The sequence below is a fragment of the Salmo salar genome, chromosome ssa03 (assembly GCF_905237065.1).
Source record: "Salmo salar chromosome ssa03, Ssal_v3.1, whole genome shotgun sequence".
NCBI lineage: Eukaryota > Metazoa > Chordata > Actinopteri > Salmoniformes > Salmonidae > Salmo > Salmo salar.
The window spans coordinates 47,781,900-47,806,248 of NC_059444.1; the positions used below are offsets into that span (position 1 = coordinate 47,781,900).

General features: G+C 44.4%; 1 protein-coding gene across 9 annotated transcripts in view; it reads left to right on the forward strand.

Moving 5' to 3' along the window:
* The window catches only part of LOC106600628 (zinc fingers and homeoboxes protein 3), a 46,627-nt gene that overhangs the window by 19,451 nt on the left and 2,827 nt on the right, over positions 1-24,349 (forward strand). For 8 of the 9 annotated variants that reach the window (XR_006769144.1, XR_006769145.1, XR_001327861.2 and 5 more), the window contains exons 2-6: positions 15,914-15,948; positions 16,997-18,133; positions 18,310-18,423; positions 18,645-20,297; positions 20,493-21,362. Coding sequence is in view for 5 of the 9 variants with exons in the window: in XM_014192122.2 (XP_014047597.1) it covers positions 17,342-18,133; positions 18,310-18,423; positions 18,645-20,297; positions 20,493-21,362 (3,429 nt within the window). In the remaining 4 variants the exon portion in view is untranslated. The remainder of the gene's footprint in view (positions 1-15,913; positions 15,949-16,996; positions 18,134-18,309; positions 18,424-18,644; positions 20,298-20,492; positions 21,363-24,349) is intronic. The other variant, XM_014192124.2, reaches the window with a different exon arrangement.

The following is a 24,349-nucleotide window of genomic DNA, read 5'->3' on the forward strand; positions in this document are numbered from 1 at the left end:
AAGCTCTCGCCAGTTCGTACAACGTGACTCAAACCAGAGCATAACGGACCTATTTATTCCTACTGCAAACTCTGAACATTTTCATCTGGATCTTCGCAAATAGCTAACTGCAATCCCGTGTGACTACTCCTGGCTAGCGTTTCCATCCCGGAGCAAGCACCAATTAGCCTGAAGCTAGCCTGGCTAGGGCTCCTGGGCTACCACCGAAGCCCACTCCTGGGCAACAATATCCGGACCCCTTCGACTGCCGGTACGGGGCACGGAACCCCGCCGATCTTCTATGACTGGAATACCGACATAATCTGCCTGAGGATTCCAACAGGCCCCTCAGGCGTGACGTCCTTTGAAGGCCCATTCTGCTAACCGCGGCCTGCTAGCTACCTAGAGCTACTTGGAACCCTACTAATCCACGACTGGTCTATCGACGTCACCACACAAAGAGGCAAAAACAGACTTACCTCCATCGCGACGTCCCCCAAAGGCCCTTCTGCTAGCTTGCTAGCCCCGGTCTGCTAGCTTGCTAGCCCCGGTCTGCTAGCTTGCTAGCCCCGGTCTGCTAGCTTGCTTGCCCCGGTCTGCTAGCTTGCTTGCCCCGGTCTGCTAGCTTGCTTGCCCCGGTCTGCTAGCTTGCTTGCCCCGGTCTGCAAACTGCTAGCTTGCTTGCCCCGGTCTGCTAACTGCTAGCTTGTTAGCCCCGTTCTGCTAACTGCTAGCTTGTTAGCCCCGGTCTGCTAACTGCTAGCTTGTTAGCCCCGGTCTGCTAACTGTCTGAATTGCCGTGTCCCCAGCCATCCCAACCACTCACTGGACCCATATGTTCACTTGGCTACGCATGCCTCTCTCTCATATCAATATGCCTCGTCCATTACTGTCCTGGTTAGTGATTACTGTCTTATTTCACTGTAGAGCTTCTAGCCCTGCTCAATATGCCTTAACCAACCATGTGGTTCCACCTCCTACATATGCAATGACATCACCTGGTTTAAATGTCTCTAGAGACAATATCTCTCTCATCATCACTCAATGCCTAGGTTTACCTCCACTGTATTCACATCCTACCATACCTTTGTCTGTACATTAAACCTTGAAGCTATTTTATCGCCCCCAGAAACCTGCTCCTTTTACTCTCTATTCTGGACGTCATAGACGACCAATTCTCATAGCTTTTAGCCGTACCCTTATCCTACTCCTCCTCTGTTCCTCTGGTGATGTAGAGGTGAATCCAGGCCCTGCAGTGCCTAGCTCCACTCCTATTCCCCAGGCGCTCTCTTTTGATGACTTCTGTAACCGTAAAAGCCTTGGTTTCATGCATGTTAACATTAGAAGCCTACTCCCTAAGTATGTTTTACTCACTGCTTTAGCACACTCTGCCGACCCAGATGTCTTAGCCGTGTCTGAATCCTGGCTTAGGAAAACCACCAAAAACCCTGAAATCTCCATCCCTAACTATAACACTTTCCGCCAAGATAGAACTGCCAAAGGGGGCGGTGTTGCAATCTACTGCAGAGAGAGCCTGCAGAGTTCTGTATTACTATCCAAGTCTGTACCCAAACAATTCGAGCTTCTACTTCTAAAAATTCACCTTTCCAGAAACAAGTCTCTCACTGTTGCCACTTGCTATAGACCACCCTCTGCCCCCAGCGGTGCCCTCGACACCATATGTGAATTGATTGCACCCCATCTATCTTCAGAGCTCGTGCTGCTAGGTGACCTAAACTGGGACATGCTTAACACCCCGGCCATCCTACAATCTAAGCTTGATGCCCTCAATCTCACACAAATTATCAATGAACCTACCAGGTACAACCCCTAATCCGGAAACACGGGCACCCTCATAGATATCATCCTAACTAACTCGCCCTCCAAATACACCTCTGCTGTTTTCAATCAAGATCTCAGCGATCACTGCCTCATTGCCTGCATCCGTAATGGGTCGGTGACCAAACGACCACCCCTCATCACTGTCAAATGCTGCCTAAAACACTTCTGCGAGCAGGCCTTTCTAATCGACCTGACCGGGGTATCCTGGAATGACATTGACCTAATTTCATCAGTAGGGGATGCCTGGTTATTCTTTAAAAGTGCCTTCCTCACCATCTTAAATAAGCATGCCCCATTCAAAAAATGTAGAACTAGGAATAGATATAGTCCTTGGTTCACTCCAGACCTGTCTGCCCTTGACCAGCACAAAAACATCCTGTGGCGTTCTGCATTAGCATCGAATAGCCCCCGTGATATGCAACTTTTCAGGGAAGTTAGGAACAAATATGCTAAGGCTAGCTTTTTAAAACAGAAATTTGCATCCTGTAGTACAAATTCAAAGTTCTGGGAGAGTGAAGTCCATGGAGAATAAGAGCACCTCCTCCCAGCTGCCCACTGCTCTGAGGCTAGGAAACACTGTTACCACAGATAAATCCACTATAATTGAGAATTTCAAAAAGCATTTCTCTATGGCTGGCCATGCTTTCCACCTGGCTACCCCTACCCCGATCAACTGCCCGGCACCCTCTACAGCAACCTGCCAAATCCCCCACCATTTCTCCTTCACCCAAATCCAGATAGCTGGTGTTCTGAAAGAGCTGCAAAATCTGGACCTCTACAAATCAGCCGGGCTAGACAATCTGGACCCTCTCTTTCTAAAATTATCTGCCGAAATTGTTGCAACGCCTGTTCAACCTCTCTTTCGTATTGTCTGAGATTCCCAAAGATTGGAAAGCTGCCGCAGTCATCCCCCTCTTCAAAGGGGGTGACACTCTAGACCCTAACTGCTACAGACCTATATCTATCCTACCCTGTCTTTCTAAGGTCTTCAAAAGCCAAGTTAACAAACAGATTACCGACCATTTCGAATCCCACCGTACCTTCTCCGCTATGCAATCTAGTTTCAGAGCTGGTCATGGGTGCACCTCAGCCACGCTCAAGGTCCTAAACAACATCAGAACCGCCATCGATAAGAGACATTACTGTGCAGCCGTATTCATCGACCTGGCCAAGGCTTTCGCCTCTGTCAATCACCACATTCTTATTGGCAGCCTCGACAGCCTTTGGTTTCTCAAATGATTGCCTCGCCTGGTTTACCATCTACTTCTCTGATAGAGTTCAATGTGTCAAATTGGAGGGCCTGTTGTCCGGACCTCTGGCAGTCTCTATGGGTGTGCCACAGGGTTCAATTCTCGGGCCGATTCTCTTCTTTGTATACATCAATGATGTCGCTCTTGCTGCTGGTGATTCTCTACGCAGATGACACCATTCTGTATACTTCTGGCCCCTCTTTGGACACTGTGTTAACTAACCTCCCTCTGAGCTTCAATGACATACAACTCTCCTTCCGTGGCCTCCAACTGCTCTTAAACGCAAGTAAAACTAAATGCATGCTCTTCAATCGATCACTGCCCACACCTGCCCGCCCGTCCAGCATCACTACTCTGGATGGCTCTGACTTAGAATACGTGGAAAACTACAAAGACCTGGGTGTCTGGTTAGACTGTAAACTCTCCTTCCAGACTCACGTTAAGCATCTCCAATCCAAAATTAAATCTAGAATTGGCTTCCTATACTGCAACAAAGCCTCCTTTCATGCTGCCAAACATACCCTTGTAAAACTGACGATCCTACCGATCCTCGACTTTGGCGATGTCATCTATAAAATAGCCTCCAACACTCTACTCAACAAATTGGACGCAGTCTATCACAGTGCCATCCGTTTTGTCACCAAAGCCCCATTCACTGCCCACCACTGCGACCTGTACGCTCTCATTGGTTGGCCCTCGCTTCATACTCGTCGCCAAACCCACTGGCTACAGGTTATCTACAAGTCTCTGCTAGGTAAAGCCCCGCCTTATCTCAGCTCACTGGTCACCATAGCAACACCCACTCGTAGCACGCGCTCCAGCAGGTTTACCTCACTGGTCACCCCCAAAGCCAATTCCTCCTTTGATCGCCTTTCCTTCCAGTTCTCTGCTGCCAATGACTGGAACAAACTGCAAAAATCACTGAAGCTGGAGACTCATATCTCCCTCACTAGCTTTAAGCACCAGCTGTCAGAGCAGCTCACAGATCACTGCACCTGTACATAGCTCATCTGTAAACAGCCCATCTATCTACGTCATCCCCATACTGTATTTATGTATTTATCTTGCTCCCCAGTATCTCTACTTGCACATCTACCATTCCAATGTTTAATTGCTATATTGTAATTACTTCGCCACCATGGCCTATTTATTGCCTTAACTCCCTTATCTTACCTCATTTGCACTTACTGTATATAGACTTTTTGTTTTCTTTTTTTCTACTGTATTATTGACTGTATGTTTTGTTTATTCCATGTTTAACTCTGTGTAGTTGTATGTGTCGAATTGCTATGCTTTATCTTGGCCAGGTCGTGTTAGCAAATGGAACTAAATACCTGAATTTGTCCAATAGAAACTCTCTGTTGCAACTGTTGGACTAATGATTACACCCCAGGTCAGCTACAGTTGAAGTCGGAAGTTTACATACACTTAGGTTGGAGTCATTAAAACTCGTTTTTTTACCACTCCACAAATTTCTTGTTAAAACCTGTCTGGGCCAGTGGGATGCTTGCGTCCCACCCTAATCAACAGCCAGTGGAATCGCGTCGCGCTAAATGCAAAACCTCATAAATGCTATAACTTCAATTTCTCAAACATATGACTATTTTACACCGTTTTATAGATACACCTCTCCTGAATCGAACCACGTTGTCCGATTTCAAAAAGGCTTTACAGCAAAAGCAAAACATTAGATTATGTCAGCAGAGTACCCAGCCAGAAATAATCACACAGCCATTTTCAAAGCAACTAGCATGCATCACAAATACCCAAAACACAGCTAAATGCAGCACTAACCTTTGACAACCTTCATCAGATGACACTCCTAGGACATCATGTTACACAACACATGCATTTTTTGTTCGATAAAGTTCATATTTATATATAAAAACAGCATTTTACATCGGCGCATGACGTTCAGAAAAAACTTTTCCCTCAAATGCTTCCGATGATCAGCGCTACAATTTACAAAATTACTATTCGAAAACATTGTTAAAATGTAATATTGTCATTCAAAGACTTATAGATTAACATGTCTTGAATGCCATCTCTTTGCCAGATTTAAAAATAACTTTACTGGGAAATCACACTTTGCAATAAACGACGTGGTATGCCCAGAAAAAAAGTCTAGGCTGTAAATGTTGGAGCCATCTTGGAACGATCAACCATCAAAAATACTATTGTAAATAATCCCTTACCTTTGATTATCTTTATCAGAAGGCACTTCTAGGAATTCCAGGTCCATAACAAATGTAGTTTTGTTCAAAAAAGTTAATAATTTATGTCCCAATAGTGTTAGCGCGCTCCGAAGGCTAGTGAAAATGTACCGTGTGCGTCTGACTTGTCGTCAGGAATGAGCAAAAAATATATATTTAAGTTCGTTCAAACATGTCAAATGTTGTATAACATAAATCTTTAGGGGCTTTTTCAACCAGGGCTTCAATAATATTCCATTGGGACGGTTGCATTGTCTTTCAAAACGTTTCGAAAAGGGAGAGTATCCATGGGCGCCGACATCACATTGGTAATGGCCCATCCCCTGTGACAAAGGTAAACATCCTCTCTTTCAGTCAATTTTGATGGTAGAAGGCTCAAACCACTTTGTAAAGACTGGGGACATCTAGTGGAAGCTTTAGGAAGTGCGAAATGTATCCCAAGCCCCTGTGTGTTTCAATGGCAAATGTTTGAAGTGATATCCACACATCAGATTTCAGTTTCCTGTCAGGATTTGTCTCAGGGTTTTGACTGCCATATGAGTTCTGTTATACTCACAGATACCATTCAAACAGTTTTAGAAACTTTAGGGTGTTTTCTATCCAAATCAAACAATTATATGCATATTCTAGTTACTGGGCAGGAGTAGTAACCAGATTAAATCAGGTACGTTTTTTTATCCGGACGTGCAAATACTGCTCCCTAGCCCTAACAAGTTAATAAACTATAGTTTTGGAAAGTTGGTTAGGATGCATGACACAAGTAATTTTTCCAACAATTGTTTACAGACAGATTATTTCACTTATAATTCACTGTATCACAATTCCAGTGGGTCAGAAGTTTACATACTTGACTGTGCCTTTAAACAGCTTGGAAAATTCCCGAAAATGATGCATTGGCTTTAGAAGCTTCTGATAGGCTAATTGACATAATTTGAGTCAATTGGAGGTGTACCTGTGGATGTATTTCAAGGCAAACTCAGTGCCTCTTTGCATTGACATCATGGGAAAATCAAAAGAAATCAGCCAAGAAAAAGTGTAGACCTCCACAAGTCAGGTTCATCCTTGGGAGCAATTTCCAGATGCCTGAAGGTACCATGTTCATCTGTACAAACAAACAGACAGTACGCAAGTATAAACACCATGAGACCACGCAGCCGTCATACCGCTCAGGAAGGAGACACATTCTGTCTCCTAGAGATGAACGTACTTTGGTGCAAAAAGTGCAAATCAATCCCAGAACAACAGCAAAGGACCTTGTGAAGATGCTGGATTAAACAGGTACAAAGTATCTATATCCACAGTAAAACGAGTCCTATATCAACATAACCTGAAAGGCCGCTCAGCAAGGAAGAAGCCACTGCTCTAAAACTGCCATAAAAAAAAACAGACTATGGTTTGCAACTGCACATGGGGACAAAGGTTGTACTTTTTGTAGAAATGTCCTCTGGTCTGATGACACAAAAATAGAACTGTTTGGTCATAATGACCATCATTATGTTTGGAGGAAAAAGGGGAAGGCTTGCAAGCTGTAGAACACCATCCCAACTGTGAAGCATGGGGGTGGCAGCATCATGTTGTGGGGGTGCTTTGCCGCAGGAGGGACTGGTGCACTTCACAAAATAGATGGCATCATGTGGAAGGAAAATTACGTGGATATATTGAAGCAACATATGGTCACAAATGGGTCTTCCAAATGGACAATGACCCCAAGCATACTTCCAAAGTTGTGGCAAAATGGCTTAAGTACAACAAAGTCAAGGTATTGAAGTGGCCATCACAAAGCTCTGACCTCAATCCTATAGAAAATGTGTGGGCAGGACTGAAGAAGTGTGTGTGAGCAAGGAGGCCTACAAAACTGACCCAGTTACACCAGCTCTGTCAGGAGAAATGGGCCAAAATTCACCCAACTTATTGTGTGAAGCTTGTGGAAGGCTACCTGAAACGTTTTACCCAAGTTAAACAATGTAAAGGCAATGCTACCAAATACTAATTGAGTGTATGCAAACTTCTGACCCACTGGGAATGTGATGAAAGAAATAAAAGCTGAAATAAATCATTCTCTCTACTATTATTCTGACATTTCACATTCTTAAAATAAAGTGGTGATCCTAACTGACCTAAGACAGGGAATCTTTACTTAGATTAAATGTCAGGAATAGTGAAGAACTGAGTTTAAATGTAGTTGGCTAAGGTGTATGTAAACTTCCGACTTCAACTGTATATGCTGAAAAATGTGTGCAAAGCGGTTTTGAATGTGTCAATGTCCGTCACCTTGATGATTAAAATTTCTCTCGACCTGTGCACCTACGTTGTAAACATTTATTCATAGGCTTAGCTGTAGCAACCTCATGATGGGCGTAGGGAAAATGTGATTATTATGCGCTGACCTATAGTGCACAGTGGACACGTCTGCACAGGGTTGGGGGATTCATTGTGCTGATGGAAGTTACTCTGGCATTGGGCTGAAGGACTGCGTGTGTGTGGGTGCTGTCAGGTTTGTGCTGTTGGGAGTAATTTCCCTAGAGCTGTCCTCCAGTACTGCACCAATGCCTCTTGGGGAGAGGGGAAGGAAAGGAGTGGGGGGGGTGTAGTTGTTACGTAGAGGTTTGGATATTATAGAGAGGAGATTGAGTCTGTCTGTGAATGTGTGCGCCATCCGCATGCCTAATGCGAATATCACCTTTCCAAAATGAAGGCTCCCAAAATCCTGTAGAGTGAAGGTCCTGCTACAGATCTGAAAATGTTCACAAAGCTTTTGTGCTGTGAATTGTTTGGCGAGCCTATAAGTGTGGAACTGTGTCATGCAGTGTTTTAAAATTGTCCAGAGTGCAGTGTGTATGAAGGAGGGGAAGTGAAAGGAGGACAGTGAGCGGTGGGGGAAGGGAGAGGAGAGGGGATGGCATGGGATAGGAGCTCTCTTTACAGAAGATTGAGAGACTGGAAGGGGAGCGAGGAAAGACTGGGGTTCACTATATTGTAGGGCTGTCCCCGTCAAAAAAATCTTAGTCGACCAATCTTAGTCTGTTCTTTCGTCGTGTTTTTTTTCATATATTGATACATCCTATGTGTTTTAATCATCAAATCAACTATATTCACTGAGCTTGTCTGATGCTTTAAGCACAATGTTTGATTAAATATTTAAGACACACACATGACTAGAGGAGAACCGTCCAGCAATTAATTTGATAAAAAAAAGACAGCGAGTGACTATCCCCCGTTGTCTCTCTCTCCTCCCTGCTGCAGCGACCACCACAGAACATCAAACTGTTTATCGCACCTTCTGTGTTGCTAAAGCTGCAGCAAAATTACAGCCATTTCTGACTGAAAAATTCTGTTATTGAAATCCGTCATTTGTTTAGAAAAAACATTCCCTTTACCATTGCTCTCTTTACGTGACACATGTATGCTTTGCATGCACGTGACCAAAGACCTATTTGCACGGGACCAGTATTACTGGAGAACGTTGGTTATGTAATTATTACTCCAGAATGTCCGTTATTCCAGAGGACTATTCGGAGGGGTTCGTTTTTTTTCCAAACTGCCCCCTGTAATAAAAATAAAAATGTCTTAATAAATTGACTGTTATGACGGAAGCCTGGAGGTTTCTATTCTATGCGTGAAGATGCAGTATTTCAACATGTCCAGGTGATAGGGCCACATTGATAACTCCAGCTTGGTTCCCAAGTTTCTAAACCATACCAAACCATCTTTCGTATAGTGTCTCCATAATAATTGAATTGTGGAAGTGTGATCATAATCATTAGGATATTTTAGCAATCCGCAGTATGTCCTAAATGCCCCCCAGCCTTCAGATTTGCGCTAAACAGTGCAATTGCAGTTTAGATGCAGGGGCGAAAATCTGATATCCACTTTGGAGGGGACATTTTCTCAAGAGCAATTCCTGAGGGGGACACCAAAAGTAGTGCTGTAACACATAGCCTACATTGTAATATGGTAAATGTATATTGAGGAACCAAAGAAATAAGGTGTTTGCCGTACTCCTAACTACCGGTACCCAAAACTACACAACTAATCACAACAGCAATACATTTACATTTACATTTAAGTCATTTAGCAGACGCTCTTATCCAGAGCGACTTACAAATTGGTGCATTCACCTTATAATATCCAGTGGAACAACCACTTTACAATAGTGCATCTAAATCTTTTAAGGGGGGGGTTAGAAGGATTACTTTATCCTATCCCAGGTATTCCTTGAAGAGGTGGGGTTTCAGGTGTCTCCGGAAGGTGGTGATTGACTCCGCTGTCCTGGCGTCGTGAGGGAGCTTGTTCCACCATTGGGGTGCCAGAGCAGCGAACAGTTTTGACTGGGCTGAGCGGGAACTGTGCTTCCTCAGAGGTAGGGAGGCGAGCAGGCCAGAGGTGGATGAACGGAGTGCCCTTGTTTGGGTGTAGGGCCTGATCAGAGCCTGAAGGTACGGAGGTGCCGTTCCCCTCACAGCTCCGTAGGCAAGCACCATGGTCTTGTAGCGGATGCGAGCTTCGACTGGAAGCCAGTGGAGAGAGCGGAGGAGCGGGGTGACGTGAGAGAACTTGGGAAGGTTGAACACCAGACGGGCTGCGGCGTTCTGGATGAGTTGTAGGGGTTTAATGGCACAGGCAGGGAGCCCAGCCAACAGCGAGTTGCAATAATCCAGACGGGAGATGACAAGTGCCTGGATTAGGACCTGCGCCGCTTCCTGTGTGAGGCAGGGTCGTACTCTGCGAATGTTGTAGAGCATGAACCTACAGGATCGGGTCACCGCCTTGATGTTGGTGGAGAACGACAGGGTGTTGTCCAGGGTCACGCAAAGGCTCTTAGCACTCTGGGAGGAGGACACAAGGGAGTTGTCAACCGTGATGGCGAGATCATGGAACGGCAGTCCTTCCCCGGGAGGAAGAGCAGCTCCGTCTTGCCGAGGTTCAGCTTGAGGTGGTGATCCGTCATCCACACTGATATGTCTGCCAGACATGCAGAGATGCGATTCGCCACCTGGTTGTCAGAAGGGGGAAAGGAGAAGATTAATTGTGTGTCATCTGCATAGCAATGATATGAGAGACCATGTGAGGATATGACAGAGCCAAGTGACTTGGTGTATAGCGAGAATAGGAGTGGGCCAAGAACAGAGCCCTGGGGGACACCAGTGGTGAGAGCACGTGGTGCGGAGACAGATTCTCGCCACGCCACCTGGTAGGAGCGACCTGTCAGGTAGGACGCAATCCAATCTAAAAGGTAGCTAGCAAATGTGAAACGGATTAAAATGACAAGAGTTGACAGCTGTATGAGTTCACCATTTACACAACATATGCTGCAACCTTTTGTAATTTTAATAGTTTGTTTCATATTGGCTGGCTTCCAACAATAGCTGAATTTGCAAAGCTAGCGAGCACCAATTCAGTTTCAGTGGTGTTTGCTATAATCTTTGCTACCCGGGTTAAATAAAGGTGAAATTAAATAAATAAAAGTTCCCTTGCGACAATTTAGCTTTTGCAACGAGACCATTAAATATATTTAAGACAATGGTAGATGAGAGTGTAGTTCTGTTCAGTTTGGACTTCAGTTTATCGCTAACCTTATCACAGGGACTTTGAAGCACTAACTTACATCATCTGCATGCTGATTCCATCTTTGACGACGCCACATAAATGGAATAGGTACTAGCTAGCTTAATAGTTAATATTTGCGCGCTAGCTCTGCATATTCAGCTAGTGTGTGTGTGCGCGATTGACTGGATGAAACTCACGGCAGTTACGTAGCAAGCTAAGGAACTGGCAGTGGATCAAACCATTGTGAGGCAAAGGGTGGGGGGGTCGTAATCTTTTGAAACTTAAAAACGCGCTATTAAGTGTCTATAATCAGCACAATTGCTTTCATTGCCTATTATTAATATTTAAATTACATAGTTATGTTTCAGTGATATATTGGGGGGGTCGTATTTTTCCCAGGATGGGGGGGTCGTGTCCCCCCCCCGGGATTTCCGCCCCTGTTTAGATGCATTTTAAGGCTATTGATGAGAAAGTTAATTTATCATTTTCAAACGTTTAGGTCATTTGTATGCTGCGTTGTGATCTATTAACAGCAAGGGTTGTATTAAATATGCTCAATACTGATGCATTTTGCAATATTCAATTCATATGCACAAAACCTGTATGAACAAAAGCATTCACTATGAAACTTGATAGGCTACATTTAGGTCATGCATATAGCTTATGTGCAGCACTTAGTTCAATTTATCGAATAAGTTATTGTTTTCATGCTAAAACCGCGAGCAACACCTGTCAAACTCGGACACTTCTCTCAAAACACAGGGATGTCGATTAGCACGGGACTTAGTATTATCAGAGGACATTGGAGTTCGCCAAAAAAACGTAGGTTATTCTAGCTAGAATGTAGGGCTGGGCGGTGTACCGTATTTTACTATATACCGGTAGTGATGCACGGACCGGTTTGGGTTTTTCCTTTACCTTCTATAACGGTATTTGAATGTTTGGTTTGATAAATATGATACGCCGTGTGTAACGTCCATCTTTATAGTTTACTCCGCTACTCGAGTCTCTCCTGTCTCTCTCTCCACGCCGCTTTCCACACAGACCTAGTCGCACCCCCTGTCAATCAAGAGTGCATTTGTTGCTTGACCACGAGATACTTTTGTTCAGTCTGCATGGTCAATGCAGCACATGCAACAATGTTGTTTCCAATTTGATCTTAATATAAATCCACAAGTGTTCAATAATTACAATATTAATTTGTGTTTCTTACATTTGCAAACTGCCAGTTTGTAATTTCTTAGCAAGTAAAGCTACATCGTGTTAGCCACTAATGCTAGTTAGCTGGCTAGAAAACGAACTAATAAAAGTACTGAGTCAGAGCAAACGTAGCGAGCTAATACAGCCTGATACCAGTGCTGGTGGAGGCCTAAATCAGCATGTTGTTTGTGCAACAGTATCTTCTATATCAAGGAGGAATAGGCAAAGCTTGAATTTGTTGGCTATATGAATAAAGATTTAATGTAGCCAAAGGTTATAGGGTCCCCTAGGAAACACTGAACATCACTTTGGTTCCTACCCTGTCACAATAACTTGTCCATGGCATTTTCATTCATTGTCATATCAAACAACACTGTATTCAAAGTGCCCACTATTATCTATATTCTAACTATAATAAACGTTATATTTCCATGATTCCAAAAGTTCACCCATGTGTTTTGATCTATATCGCAATTGCAACATTTAGTTAAAATAAGGCCTAGTATTTTTGCTCACATCGTGGAAATGATCTCAAATGAGTGCAGGAAATGCAGAAATTGATAAAAATGCAGGAAATTATTTTAGGTTGAATTGAACAGTATAAAACAATCAGAATGGAGAAAGACCCATTTGAAATAATTTACAATATATGTGTTGCCACCCAATGGTCACACACAACTCATAAAGCAAATTTAGAACTTTTATTAATCAAAAACATAAAATAGCGTCATACCGTCCAAAATTTGAAAAATACCATATGATATGATATTTTGGCCATATCGCCCAGCCCTACTGTAATTGTTACTCTCCTGCCATGTAAAAATGACTGACATGGCAGATTCGGACGGGACAAAAATGACAGATGTGGTGTTTAGTGCTTGTGCACAGAATTACATTTCCTGACCTCTCCCAGTAAAACTAATCCTGTCCAAATAGGGCACAATGGGACCTGACCTATAGCATATCATAATCACATCAATGACTTGTTTATAACAAATTCTAAACACCGTAACACGTGACAGCAAAATGGATGCAGAGGACGTGACAAATAAGGTTTACTGGTTGCTCAGGAGGTAAAGGGAAAATCAGATGTGTGGAATAAATTTGACTAGTTGTGGAAAATACTGGAAATCAAGAAAATGTTAAGGAGCAAGCGCTGTGTGCCAAACAGGTGCTGTATAGATTACAATATATTTTTTCTGACCTTTTGGAACAAAGTAAACAATATTTGAATTAATTATAAGCATACCAGGGAGTCTGTAAAGTTTTCTTGCTAAGCCTTTGTTGCAGCAAAGACTAAAAAAATCTAACTAATTCAGTCGTGAATGCAATTTCCGAAATGGAGAAGTTTATTGTTTAAGCTAATTATTCAAGGCTCACTTTATTTTAAAACTGAAATGTTTAATAGCATTTAAAATCATGAATGACTCGTGATGACATGAACGAATGATTGATTGATTGATACAGTAGCCTATACAGTGCCTTCAGAAAGTATTCAGGCCCCTTGACTTTTTCCACATTTTGTTATGTTACACTCTTATTCTAAAATGTATTAAATAAATACAAATCCTCAGAAATCTATACACAATACCCCATAATGACAAAGTGAAAACAGGTTTTTAGAAATTTTAGCAAAGGTATTACAACTTTAAAACAGAAATACCTTATTTACAAAAGTATTCAGACCCTTTGCTTGAGCTCAGGTGCATCCTGTTTCCATTGATCATTTTTTAGATGTCTCTTGATTGGAGTCTACCTGTGGTAAATTCAGTTGATTGGACATGATTTGGAAAAGCGCAAACCTGTCTATATAAAAGGTCTCACAGTTGACCGTGCATGTCAGAGCAAAAACCAAGGTCAAAATAATTGTCCGTAGAGCTCCGAAACAGGATTGTGTCAAGGCACAGATCTGGGGAAGGGTACCAAAAATGTCTGCAGCATTGAGGGTCCCCAAGAATACAGTGGCTTCCATCATTCTTAAATGGAAGAAGTTTGGAACCACCAAGACTCTTCCCAGAGCTGGCCGCCCATCCAAACTGAGCAATCTAGGGAGAAGGGCCTGGGTCAGGGAGGTTAATAAGAACCCGGTGGTCACTCTGACAGAGCTCGGGAGTTTATTTTGAGGAGATGGGAGAACCTTCCAGAAGGACAACCATCTCTGCAGCACTCCACCAATCAGGCCTCTATGGTAGAGTGGCTAGACAGAAGCCACTCCTCAGTAAAAGGCACATGACAGTCCGCTTGGAGTTTGCCAAAAGGCACCTAAAGGACTTTCAGACCATGAGAAACAAGATTCTCTGGTCTGATGAAACCAAGATTGAACTCTTCGGCCTGAATGCCAAGGGTCACGTCTGGAGGAAACCTGGCACAATCCCTATGGTGAATTATGGTGGTGGCAGCGCATTTGTTATAAAATATAATTTTTATTAGTGTTGCACCATTGTTCTTATGTAATATAACCATATTTAATTTTCAGTAGCAAATGTCTTAGACTGATGGACTGTGCAATCCCCACTGCCTCCACAATGGCAAAGCATTGTATTTGGAACAAATCATTCACTAAACCTCAACTAAATCTTGTAATAAATATTGTGGAAATTGAGCAAGTTGAGGAGACTAAACTGCTTGGAGTAAACCTAGATTGTAAACTGTCATGGTCATAACATATTGATGCAACAGTAGCTAAGATTGGGAGAAGTCTGTCCATAATAAAGCGCTACTCTACCATGATATGATCTGGTAGAGCAGCACTAACAACAAGGCAGGTCCTATAGGCCCTACTTTTGTCGCACCTTGACTACTGTTCAGTCGTGTGGTCAGGTGCCACAAAAAAAGGACTTAGGAAAATTGCAATTGACTCAGAACAGGGCAGCATGGCTGGCCCTTGGATGTACACAGAGAGCTAACATGTCAAAGTGGAGGAGAGATTGACTTTATCACTACTTATATTTATGAGAGGTATTGACATGTTGAATACACCGAGCTGTCTGTTTGAACTACTGGTGCACAGCTCGTACACCCATGCATACCCCATAAGACATGCCACAAGAGGTCTCTTCACAGTCCCCAAGTGAAAAACAGACTGTGGGAGGCGCACAGTACTACATAGAGCCATAACTTCATGGAACTATTCCACATCAAGTAACTGATGCAAGCAGTAACATTTGATTTTAAAATACACTTTATGGAACAGCGGGGACTGTGAAGCAACACAAACATAGGCACAGACACATGCATGCACACACGATAACATAAGCACTATACACACACGTACACGTGGACTTTGTATTGTAGATATGTGGTAGTGGTGGAGTTGGGGCCTGAGGGCACACTGTGTTGTGAAATCTGTGAATGTATTGTAATGTTTTTAAAATTGTGTAACTGCCTTAATTTTGCTGGACCCCAGGAAGAGTAGCTGCTGCCTTGGCAGCCACTAATGGGGATCCATAATAAATACAAATACAAATGGATCATCCACTCAGACAGATGTCTTGTACACCATGCTACTTTTTTTTTGCTACTAAAGAAATCACTGTTGACCAACAGCTTGTCGACTAAATGGAGTCAGCCCTAATACTGTACATTGGCCTATAGCCCTATAAAAACATTGTTACTTGGCTTGTGAGTTGAATTTTAAAAGCAGCACACTATATTGACAAACAAGAATACCAAAACATGAAGGCATCAAATATGTTTGTTTATATTATACAGTAGATAATGGTACCACCATTTAAGACATCTCCAAACCAGATAATATTAAATGACTTGGAGGAATTTCATTGTGTAGTGTAAAATGTGTTTCTGGGCACATTTTTATGAATGCATTTCCTCACTGATTTCTCTGTGTACTCTTTCTCTCTCTCTCCACATTGTCTTATACAGTATCAATCAAAAGTTTGGACACATACTCATTCAAGGTAATTTTTTAAATTTTTTTTACTACTTTCTACATTGTAGAATAATAGTGAACTATGAAATAACACATATGGGATCATGTAGTAACCAAAAAAGTGTTAAACAAATTAAAATATATTTTAGCTTCTTCAAAGTACCCACCCTTTGCCTTGATGACAGCTTTGCACACTCTTGGCACTCTCTCAACCAGCTTCACCTGTAATGCTTTTCCAGCAGTCTTGAAGGAGTTCCCACATATGCTGAGCACTTGTTGGCTGCTTTTCCTTCACTCTGAGGTCCAACTCATCCCAAACCGTCTCACTTGGATTCAGGTCGGGTGATTGTGGAGGACAGGTCATCTGATGCAGCACTCCTTCACCCTAAAATAGCCCTTACACAGCCTGGAGGTGTATTGGGTCATTGTCCTGTTGAAAAACAAATGATAGTCCTACTAAGCACAAACCAGATGGGATGGCGTATCGCTGCAGAATGCTCTGGTCGCCATGTTGGTTAAGTGTGCCTTGAATTCTAAATAAATCACAGACAGTATCACTAGCAAAGCACCCCCACACCATCACACCTCCTCTATGCTTCATGGTGGGAACCACACATGCGGAGTTCATTCGCTCACCTACTCTGTGTCTCACAGAGACACGGCGGTTGGAAACAAAAATCTAATTTGGACAGAATTCCACCGGTCTAATGTCCATAGCTCGTGTTTCTTGGCCCAAGCAAGTCTCTTCTTATTATTGGTGTCGTTTAGTTGTGGTTTCTTTGGTTAGAGTGTTGGGCCAGTAACCGGAAGGTTGCTGGATCGAATCCCAGAGCTGACAAGGTAAAAATCTGCCGTTCTGCCCCTTGTTTAATACTTTTTGGGTTACTACATGATTCCATATGTGTTAATTCATAGTGTTGATGTCTTCACTATTATTCTACAATATAGAAAAAAATTAAGAAAATCCCTTTGAGTAGGTCTCCAAACTTTTGACTTAGCACATAGTTTAATTAATCATACATGATGTATGATTAATTAAACTTGTAATTTTTTTTTTCTCTTCATCTTATTTGCAGGTTCTTCTCTGGCTCCCTGAAAGGAACACACATACATGCATGCATACATACATACATACATGCATACATGCATGCATGCATGCATACATACATACATACATACATACATACACGCATACACACACACACACACACACACACACACACACACACACACACACACACACACACACACACACACACACGCACACTGTGACGTGAGAAAACAACTCATGGTCATGTTCTCCCACGCTCCCCTCCCAATGGCTTGTCTATAATCAGGACCCCAACCCCAACTGAACCACAACCCGACCCCCGTACTCCTCGGTCGGCTACCACAACCAACTCCCACCCTCTTCTCCAACCATGGCCAGCAAGAGGAAGTCCACCACCCCCTGTATGATCCCCAATAAGACCATTCACCTCCGTGAGGAGCTGGAGCAGGACTCGTGGCTGTCAGACCCTCCTTTCCTCCTCAGACAAGCCCAGGCCTGGGACCAAGGCTACCCCGTGGGCGGTAACAGGCAGATCCCGATGGAGCGATCCCCAGTTGAGTCCTCCAGGCTTGAGGGGGGCGACATTGTCAAAGACTGGGGCGGCACCTACACATGCAGGCATTGTAACTTTGAGAGCCAGGACCTCAACCTGTTCCTGGACCACGTCTACAGTGGCCACCCGGACTTCAGAGCTGACCCCAGCTTCCAGTGCATGGACTGTGGGGTGTCGGCAGCCAAGTTCGAGGGCCTGGCCCTGCACAACGCTCGGGTCCATCTCAGCACTGTGAGCACCACCCTACAGCTGAGGAAGAGGGACATGAGGTTGGTGGTGGAGCAGAGTCTGGTCACAGGGACAGAGACAATGAGGGACACAGAGATCTCCATCACCAAGACCCCCATCATGAGGATGCTGAAGGGCAAGTCAGAGTCCAAGAGGATTGTGGTGTCCCATTCTTCCCCTGATGAACCCTCCTCAGACCCCCCACCCCTCTCCATCTCTGCCTCCAAAGAGACCGAGAGAAAAGAGACCCCCAAAGTGACGGTTACTCACGTCCCTACCATAGTGCACAATGGGACGGTCACCAAGGTCACGCTGCCCTCAGCTATTCAGATAGTGAACGACTCGGGGGCTCTGCCCATGCTCAAGACCGCCATCACACAGGTACTTAGTACATACATTTTTGCTGCGTTTCGGGTACTGGTAAGTTCATTACTGCAAATGAGAATTATTGAACTTATTTGGTTCAATGTTTTATTTAATTACTTTGCCAGAATGTGTACATCTTCCCTCAGGGAGTTGAATGCAATTCAAAGTTTTTTTTCTATTCTCTGAACCAGGTTGTGTCCGTGATCCAGAACAGGAACTTTCACCATCAGACAGCTCCCATCACTGTCTCCTCAGCTTTCTCCTCCACCTCCTCTTACTCCACCTCCTCCAAGAACATGCCCAAGGTACAATTCCCCCTTTGATTAAATTGTGTTGGTCCCACTTTATATGAAGACTTTATAGGCAGTGTAGGTACACATTATTACAAATACATGTTTTTTAGTGTCTTTTGAGCTGAGTGTAAATCTTCTCCTGTTTCATATGAAATAGTTCCATGAAGTAGTGTAAATTCTGTAATTACGATTTTGGTACTACATAAAATATGTTTCTACCTTCTGTGGTCCAGGTGATGATCCCTCTGAGCAGTATCCCAACCTACAATGCCTCCATGGACTCGTCCTCCTTCCTCAAGACATCCTTCAGTAAGTTCCCCTACCCCACCAAGGCAGAGCTCTGCTACCTCACCGTGGTTACCAAGTTCCCAGAGGAGCAGATCAAAATCTGGTTCACCGCCCAGAGACTCAAGCAGGGCATTAGCTGGTCTCCAGAAGAGATTGAGGAGGCCAGGAGGAAGATGTTCAACACCATCATACAGACTGCGCCACCTAGCACCCAGCACCAGACACTACACCGTGGCCAGACCCAGGCCCAGCATACCATCACGGTCCTGCCTGCCTCTCTGGGTCCTACGGGGATCCCTCACATCCTCCAGAGCTCTCTGGTGGGCCAGGGAGGGGTGATTGTCACCCAGCCCATGATGGCCAATAGCATCCAGGTCAGCAGTGCCCCCATGGCCCTGGCGGTCACACCCAAGCATCAAGCTGCGGCCCGGCCTATGGTGCAGGCCCGGCCTGCCGCCGCCCTGGTGGCGGATAAGGGGATCAGCATGGCAGGGGGGACAGTGGGGAGCAGTAGCAGTGGAAGCAACATCAGTAGTAGTAGTAGTAATGGTGGAGGGAGTACTAGTAGTATCAGCAGTGGTAGTAGTAGTTTCAGTAGCCATGCTAGTGTTATTAACTTTAGCCTTGGCAACAACCGAGGGAACAACATTCATAGCAATCCCAATGGCAAAGCCATCAACACCAATGGTAAAATCAATCTTGCTATTGCTATTCTCAATGGTAAAAGCAACAGCAATGCTATCAGTATGGTTAAAAGCATCAGCACTGACAGTAGGCGCAATGTCGGCAGCAAAAGCCACAACAGTACTATTGATAAAATGATCAGTGAGAGTAGAGTCATCGCTGATATCAAAAGCACCATTGACAACAAACCCAATAGCAGCAAAGATACTAACAGCAGCAGCTTGAGCAACAACAAATCAACCACCACCCTGACCTGTGGTCCCACAGTCACAGCTACTCCTCCCCCTACAACCTCCACAAACACCACCAGTAACCCCACCACCACCAAAACAGAGGTGGCTTCTTCCCCCTCCACCAAACATTCTTCCCTGGCACCAAGTGGGAGCACGGTTGCCAGTGGAACCCCAAGTTCCCGAACGCTCCCCAACACCTTCCTGGACCCTAGCTTCTACAAGAACAAGAAGTCAGTGGAGCAACTGTGGGCACTCAAAAAGAGCTTCACTAACAACCAGTTCCCCAACCAGGAGGAGGTGGACCGTCTCATCTCCTTCACCGGCCTGACCATGCGCGAGGTCCGCAAGTGGTTCAGCGACCGCCGCTATCACTTCCGCAACCTCAAGGGGGGGCGTTCAAGTACGGGCGTTCAGGGTGGTGGTAGCACTCCAACCACACCCGGGTCGGCTAGTGCAACCACCCGATCTGGGACCCCCAGTGGTAACAGTGGTACCCCCATGGACCTGTTGGACACTGCCACTCCCAATGAACCCCCCCCAAAAAAACAGCAGGGGTTGGCAGCCCTCAGCTCCCCTCCCTCACAGATGCCCACTTCCCCAACCACCCCGTCCAGACGGCCCCCCAGACCCCCCTCCCCAGACTTCACAGCCATCCGCTACAAAGAGAGGGACCCTCAGCAGGTGAGTGGTGGTGTGACTGTGATGATTATGACTTAGTTTATCTACACATAGCTTAGTGTTCCATAAGATTTTTTAAAATCTCATATCGGTTAAGTATCCCTTTAATGTGTATTTACTGCCAATCAAATTTGCTCACTGTGACATGAGAAACTTACGCTCATCTACCCTACAGTAATCTCCTCTCTACCCCACCAGGTGAGGGCGCTGGAGGCCAGTTTCAGCCAGGACCCTGACCCCTCCGGAGAGGAGGTGGACCACCTCCGGTCTGAAACCAAGATGACCCGCAGAGAGATCCACAGCTGGTTTGCTGAACGCAGGAAGAGAGTCGCTGCTGAGAAGAAGAAAGAGGAGTTAGAGAGGGAGGAAGAGGAGGAGGAGGAGATGGATGTAGGGGAGGTGGGAGGTAAGAGTAATGATGATGCCGGGGTGAAGAATGAGGAGGATGCGGAGGAGAGGCAGAAGGAGGATGGTTCAGGCTCAGAGCTGAAGGTGAACCCCATTAAGATCAACCTGAAGATGCTCAAAGTGACTGAGTCCAATGGCAAAATGGAGACTGAGGCAGGGCAGGCAGACAGCCCTACGATGCCTACCCTATTTCCCCGAACCCTTACCCCAGAACCCTCCCCAGCCCCAACCCTCACCCCTGTTCCAGCCACAATTCCATCTCTAACCCCAAATCCAACCACATCACCCAAACCCTCTGCCTCTACAACCCCAAAACCAGCAGCACAATCTTCCACCCCTGCCCTCAAGCCCTCCACATCCCCCAAACACTCCCCTATCCGGGGCAAGAAGACGTTAGGGCAGCTCCACCTCCTGAAGCAGGTGTTTTCCCGGACCCAGTGGCCCAGTGCGGTCCAATATGACGAGCTGATTTCTTCCACGGGGCTGCCCAGGCCCGAGGTGGTGCGCTGGTTTGGTGACTGTCGCTACGTGCAGAAGAACGGCCAGCTGAAGTGGCTAGAGGCCTACCAGACCATGGTCCTGGAAGAGGACTTCCAGAGGGGAGACACTCAGATTCTAAAGGCCCATCTGGAGGCTCATGGGAGTCTGGAGGAGGAACAGGTACGACTCTCCCATTATCTCGGATCAAGATTTTTTATATTACAGAGTGGCTGCTGTTCTGGATTTTCTAGAACCCGACTTGCCGTGGCTAATGATACGGATATTTCTGCACATGCGCAGGATTTTCTTTTTACATAGTTATTTATTCCGCTGCCAACGTAGCTTCTGCTCAGTGCTCCGCTGCCGCTTCCCCCTACTACAATAAATACAAAATTAAATCAATGCTAAAGACATGGTCAACATGTCTATCTGCATGTAGCCTTACACCCCTTTTTTTCCAGGAGGGGTGTAAGGCTACATGCAGATATCATGTTGTACACAATCGACATGCAAGGAATAATAGTGAGCCTAAAACGTTCGGCTGCCCAGAGCTGTTCCACCAGCTAGGTAGCCTACTCGTGCGGTATTTGCATGATTATTGAGAAGTGAAATAGCAGTTAGTAGGGCAGCGTTTTCCAAACTCGGTCCTCGAGACCCCAAGGGTATGTTTTAGTTTTTGCCCTAACACTACACAGTTGATCAAATTATCAAAGCTTGATGATGAGTTTTTTATTTAAATCAGCTGTATAGTGCTAGGGCAAAAAACTAAATGTGCACCTCTTGGGGTTCAGAGTACCGAGATTGGGAAACCCTGTAGTAAATCCTGTGTGTGGTTAAAACTCACATAGTTTTTTGCCCAAATGCAAAACTCAAGTGGGGAGTTACAGTTGAAGTCGGAAGTTTACATACACTTAGGTTGGAGTCATTAAAACTTGTTTTTCAACCACTCCACAAATTTCTTGTTAACAAACTATAGTTTTGGCAAGTCAGTTAGTACATCTACTTTGTGCATGACACAAGTCATTTTTCCAACAATTGTTTAGAGGCAGATTATTTTGCTTGTAATACACTGTATCCCAATTCCAGGGGGTCAGAAGTTTACATCCACTAAGTTGACTATGCCTTAAAACAGCTTGGAAAATTCCAAAAAATTATGGCTTTAGAAGCTTCTGATAGGTTAATTGACCTAATTTGAGTCAATTGGAGGTGGACCTGTGGATGTATTTCAAGGACTACCTTCAAACTCAATGCCTCTTTGCTTGACATCATGGGAAAATCTAAATAAATCAGCCAAGACCTCAGAAAAGAAATTGTAGACCTCAACAAGTCTGGTTGTCCTTGGGAGCAATTTCCAAATGCCTGAAGGTACCATGTTCATCTGTACTAACAATAGTACCCAAGTATAAACACCATGGGACCACGCAGCCATCATACCACTCAGAAAGGAGACGCGTTCTGTCTCCTAGAGATGAACGTACTTTGGTGCGAAAGTGCAAATCAATCCCAGAACAACAGCAAAGGACCTTGTGAAGATGCTGGAGGAAACAGTTACAAAAGTATCTATATCCACAGTAAAACGAGTCCAATATCGACATAGCCTGAAAGGCCGCTCAGCAAGGAAGAAGCCACTGCTTCAAATCTGCCATAAAAAAGCCAGACTACAGTTTGCAACTGCACATGGGGGCAAAGATCGTACTTTTGGGAGAAATGTCCTCTGGTCTGATGAAACAAAATTGGAACTGTTTGGCCATAATGACCATTGTTATGTTTGGAGGAAAAAGGTGGAGGCTTGCAAGCTGAAAAACACCATCCCAACCGTGAAGCACGGGGGTGGCAGCATCATGTTGTGGGGGTGCTTTGCTGCAGGAGGGACTGGTGCACTTCACAAAATAGATTGCATCATGAGGTAGGAAAATGATGTGGATATATTTAAGCAACATCTCAAGACATCAGTCAGGAAGTTAAAGCTTGGTTGCAAATGGGTCTTCCAAATGGAAAATGACCCCAAGCATACTTCCAAAATTGTGGCAAAATGGCTTAAGTACAATGAAGTCAAGGTATTGGAGTGGCCATCACAAAGCCCCGACCTCATTCCCATAGAAAATTTGTGGGCAGATCTGAAAAAGTGTGTGCGAGCAAGGAGGCCTACAAACCTGACTCAGTTACACCAGCTCTGTCAGGAGGAATGGGCCAAAATTCACCCAACTTATTGTGGGAAGCTCATGGAAGGCTTCCCGAAATGTTTGACCCAAGTTAAACAATTTAAAGGCAATGCTACCAAATACTAATTGAGTGTATGTAAACTTCTAACTCTCTGGGAATGTGATGAAAGAAATAAAAGCTGAAATAAATCATTTTCTCTACTATTATTCTGACATTTCACATTTTTTAAATAAAGTGGTGATCCTAACTGACCTACGACAGGAAATTTTTACTAGGATTAAATATCAGGAATTGTTTAAATGTATTTGGCTAAGGTGTATGTAAACTTCCGACTTCAACTGTACATACAGCTATGTAGGCAGCATATCAAACACAAGACTTTGACACACAGTCTAATTAGCTATTTACACTGCGTTACTATGTAGTTTTATTTATTTTATTTCACCTTTATTTCACCAGGTGGCCAGTTGAGAACAAGTTCTCATTTACAACTGCGACCTGGCCAAGATAAAGCAAAGCAGTTCGACACATACAACAACAAATGTAATAACCTGGTATTTGTGCACCTGAATGTAAAGTGTGACTAGAGCTGTTGCGGTGACCATATTACCGCTACACCAGCGATCAAGAGTTAAAGACAGTCAAATTCCATATGACTGTTTAGTCACAGTAATTAGGCTTCTCCAAGCTCTGATGCTGCTGATGGTCATTAGTAACCTACCAAACTAGCTAACTGCCTGGTACTCAGCACACTATTGTCCCTCTAATCACTCTGACGTCAATGCAAATGTGTCAAGAATAGTCTGATGGGTGACAATATTAGCCTATCACTTGTGAATTATATATTATCACCTGAATGATGTAACAAACTGACTTTTTGTTGTTGACTTTTCCTAATCATTGTAGCACAGCTCTTGTAGCCTGCCCATTGGCCTATATGTTATGATAAGGTTTGTATGACGAATAAAGTGGCCAATAACTTCTTAAAATTGAGTCTATTATTC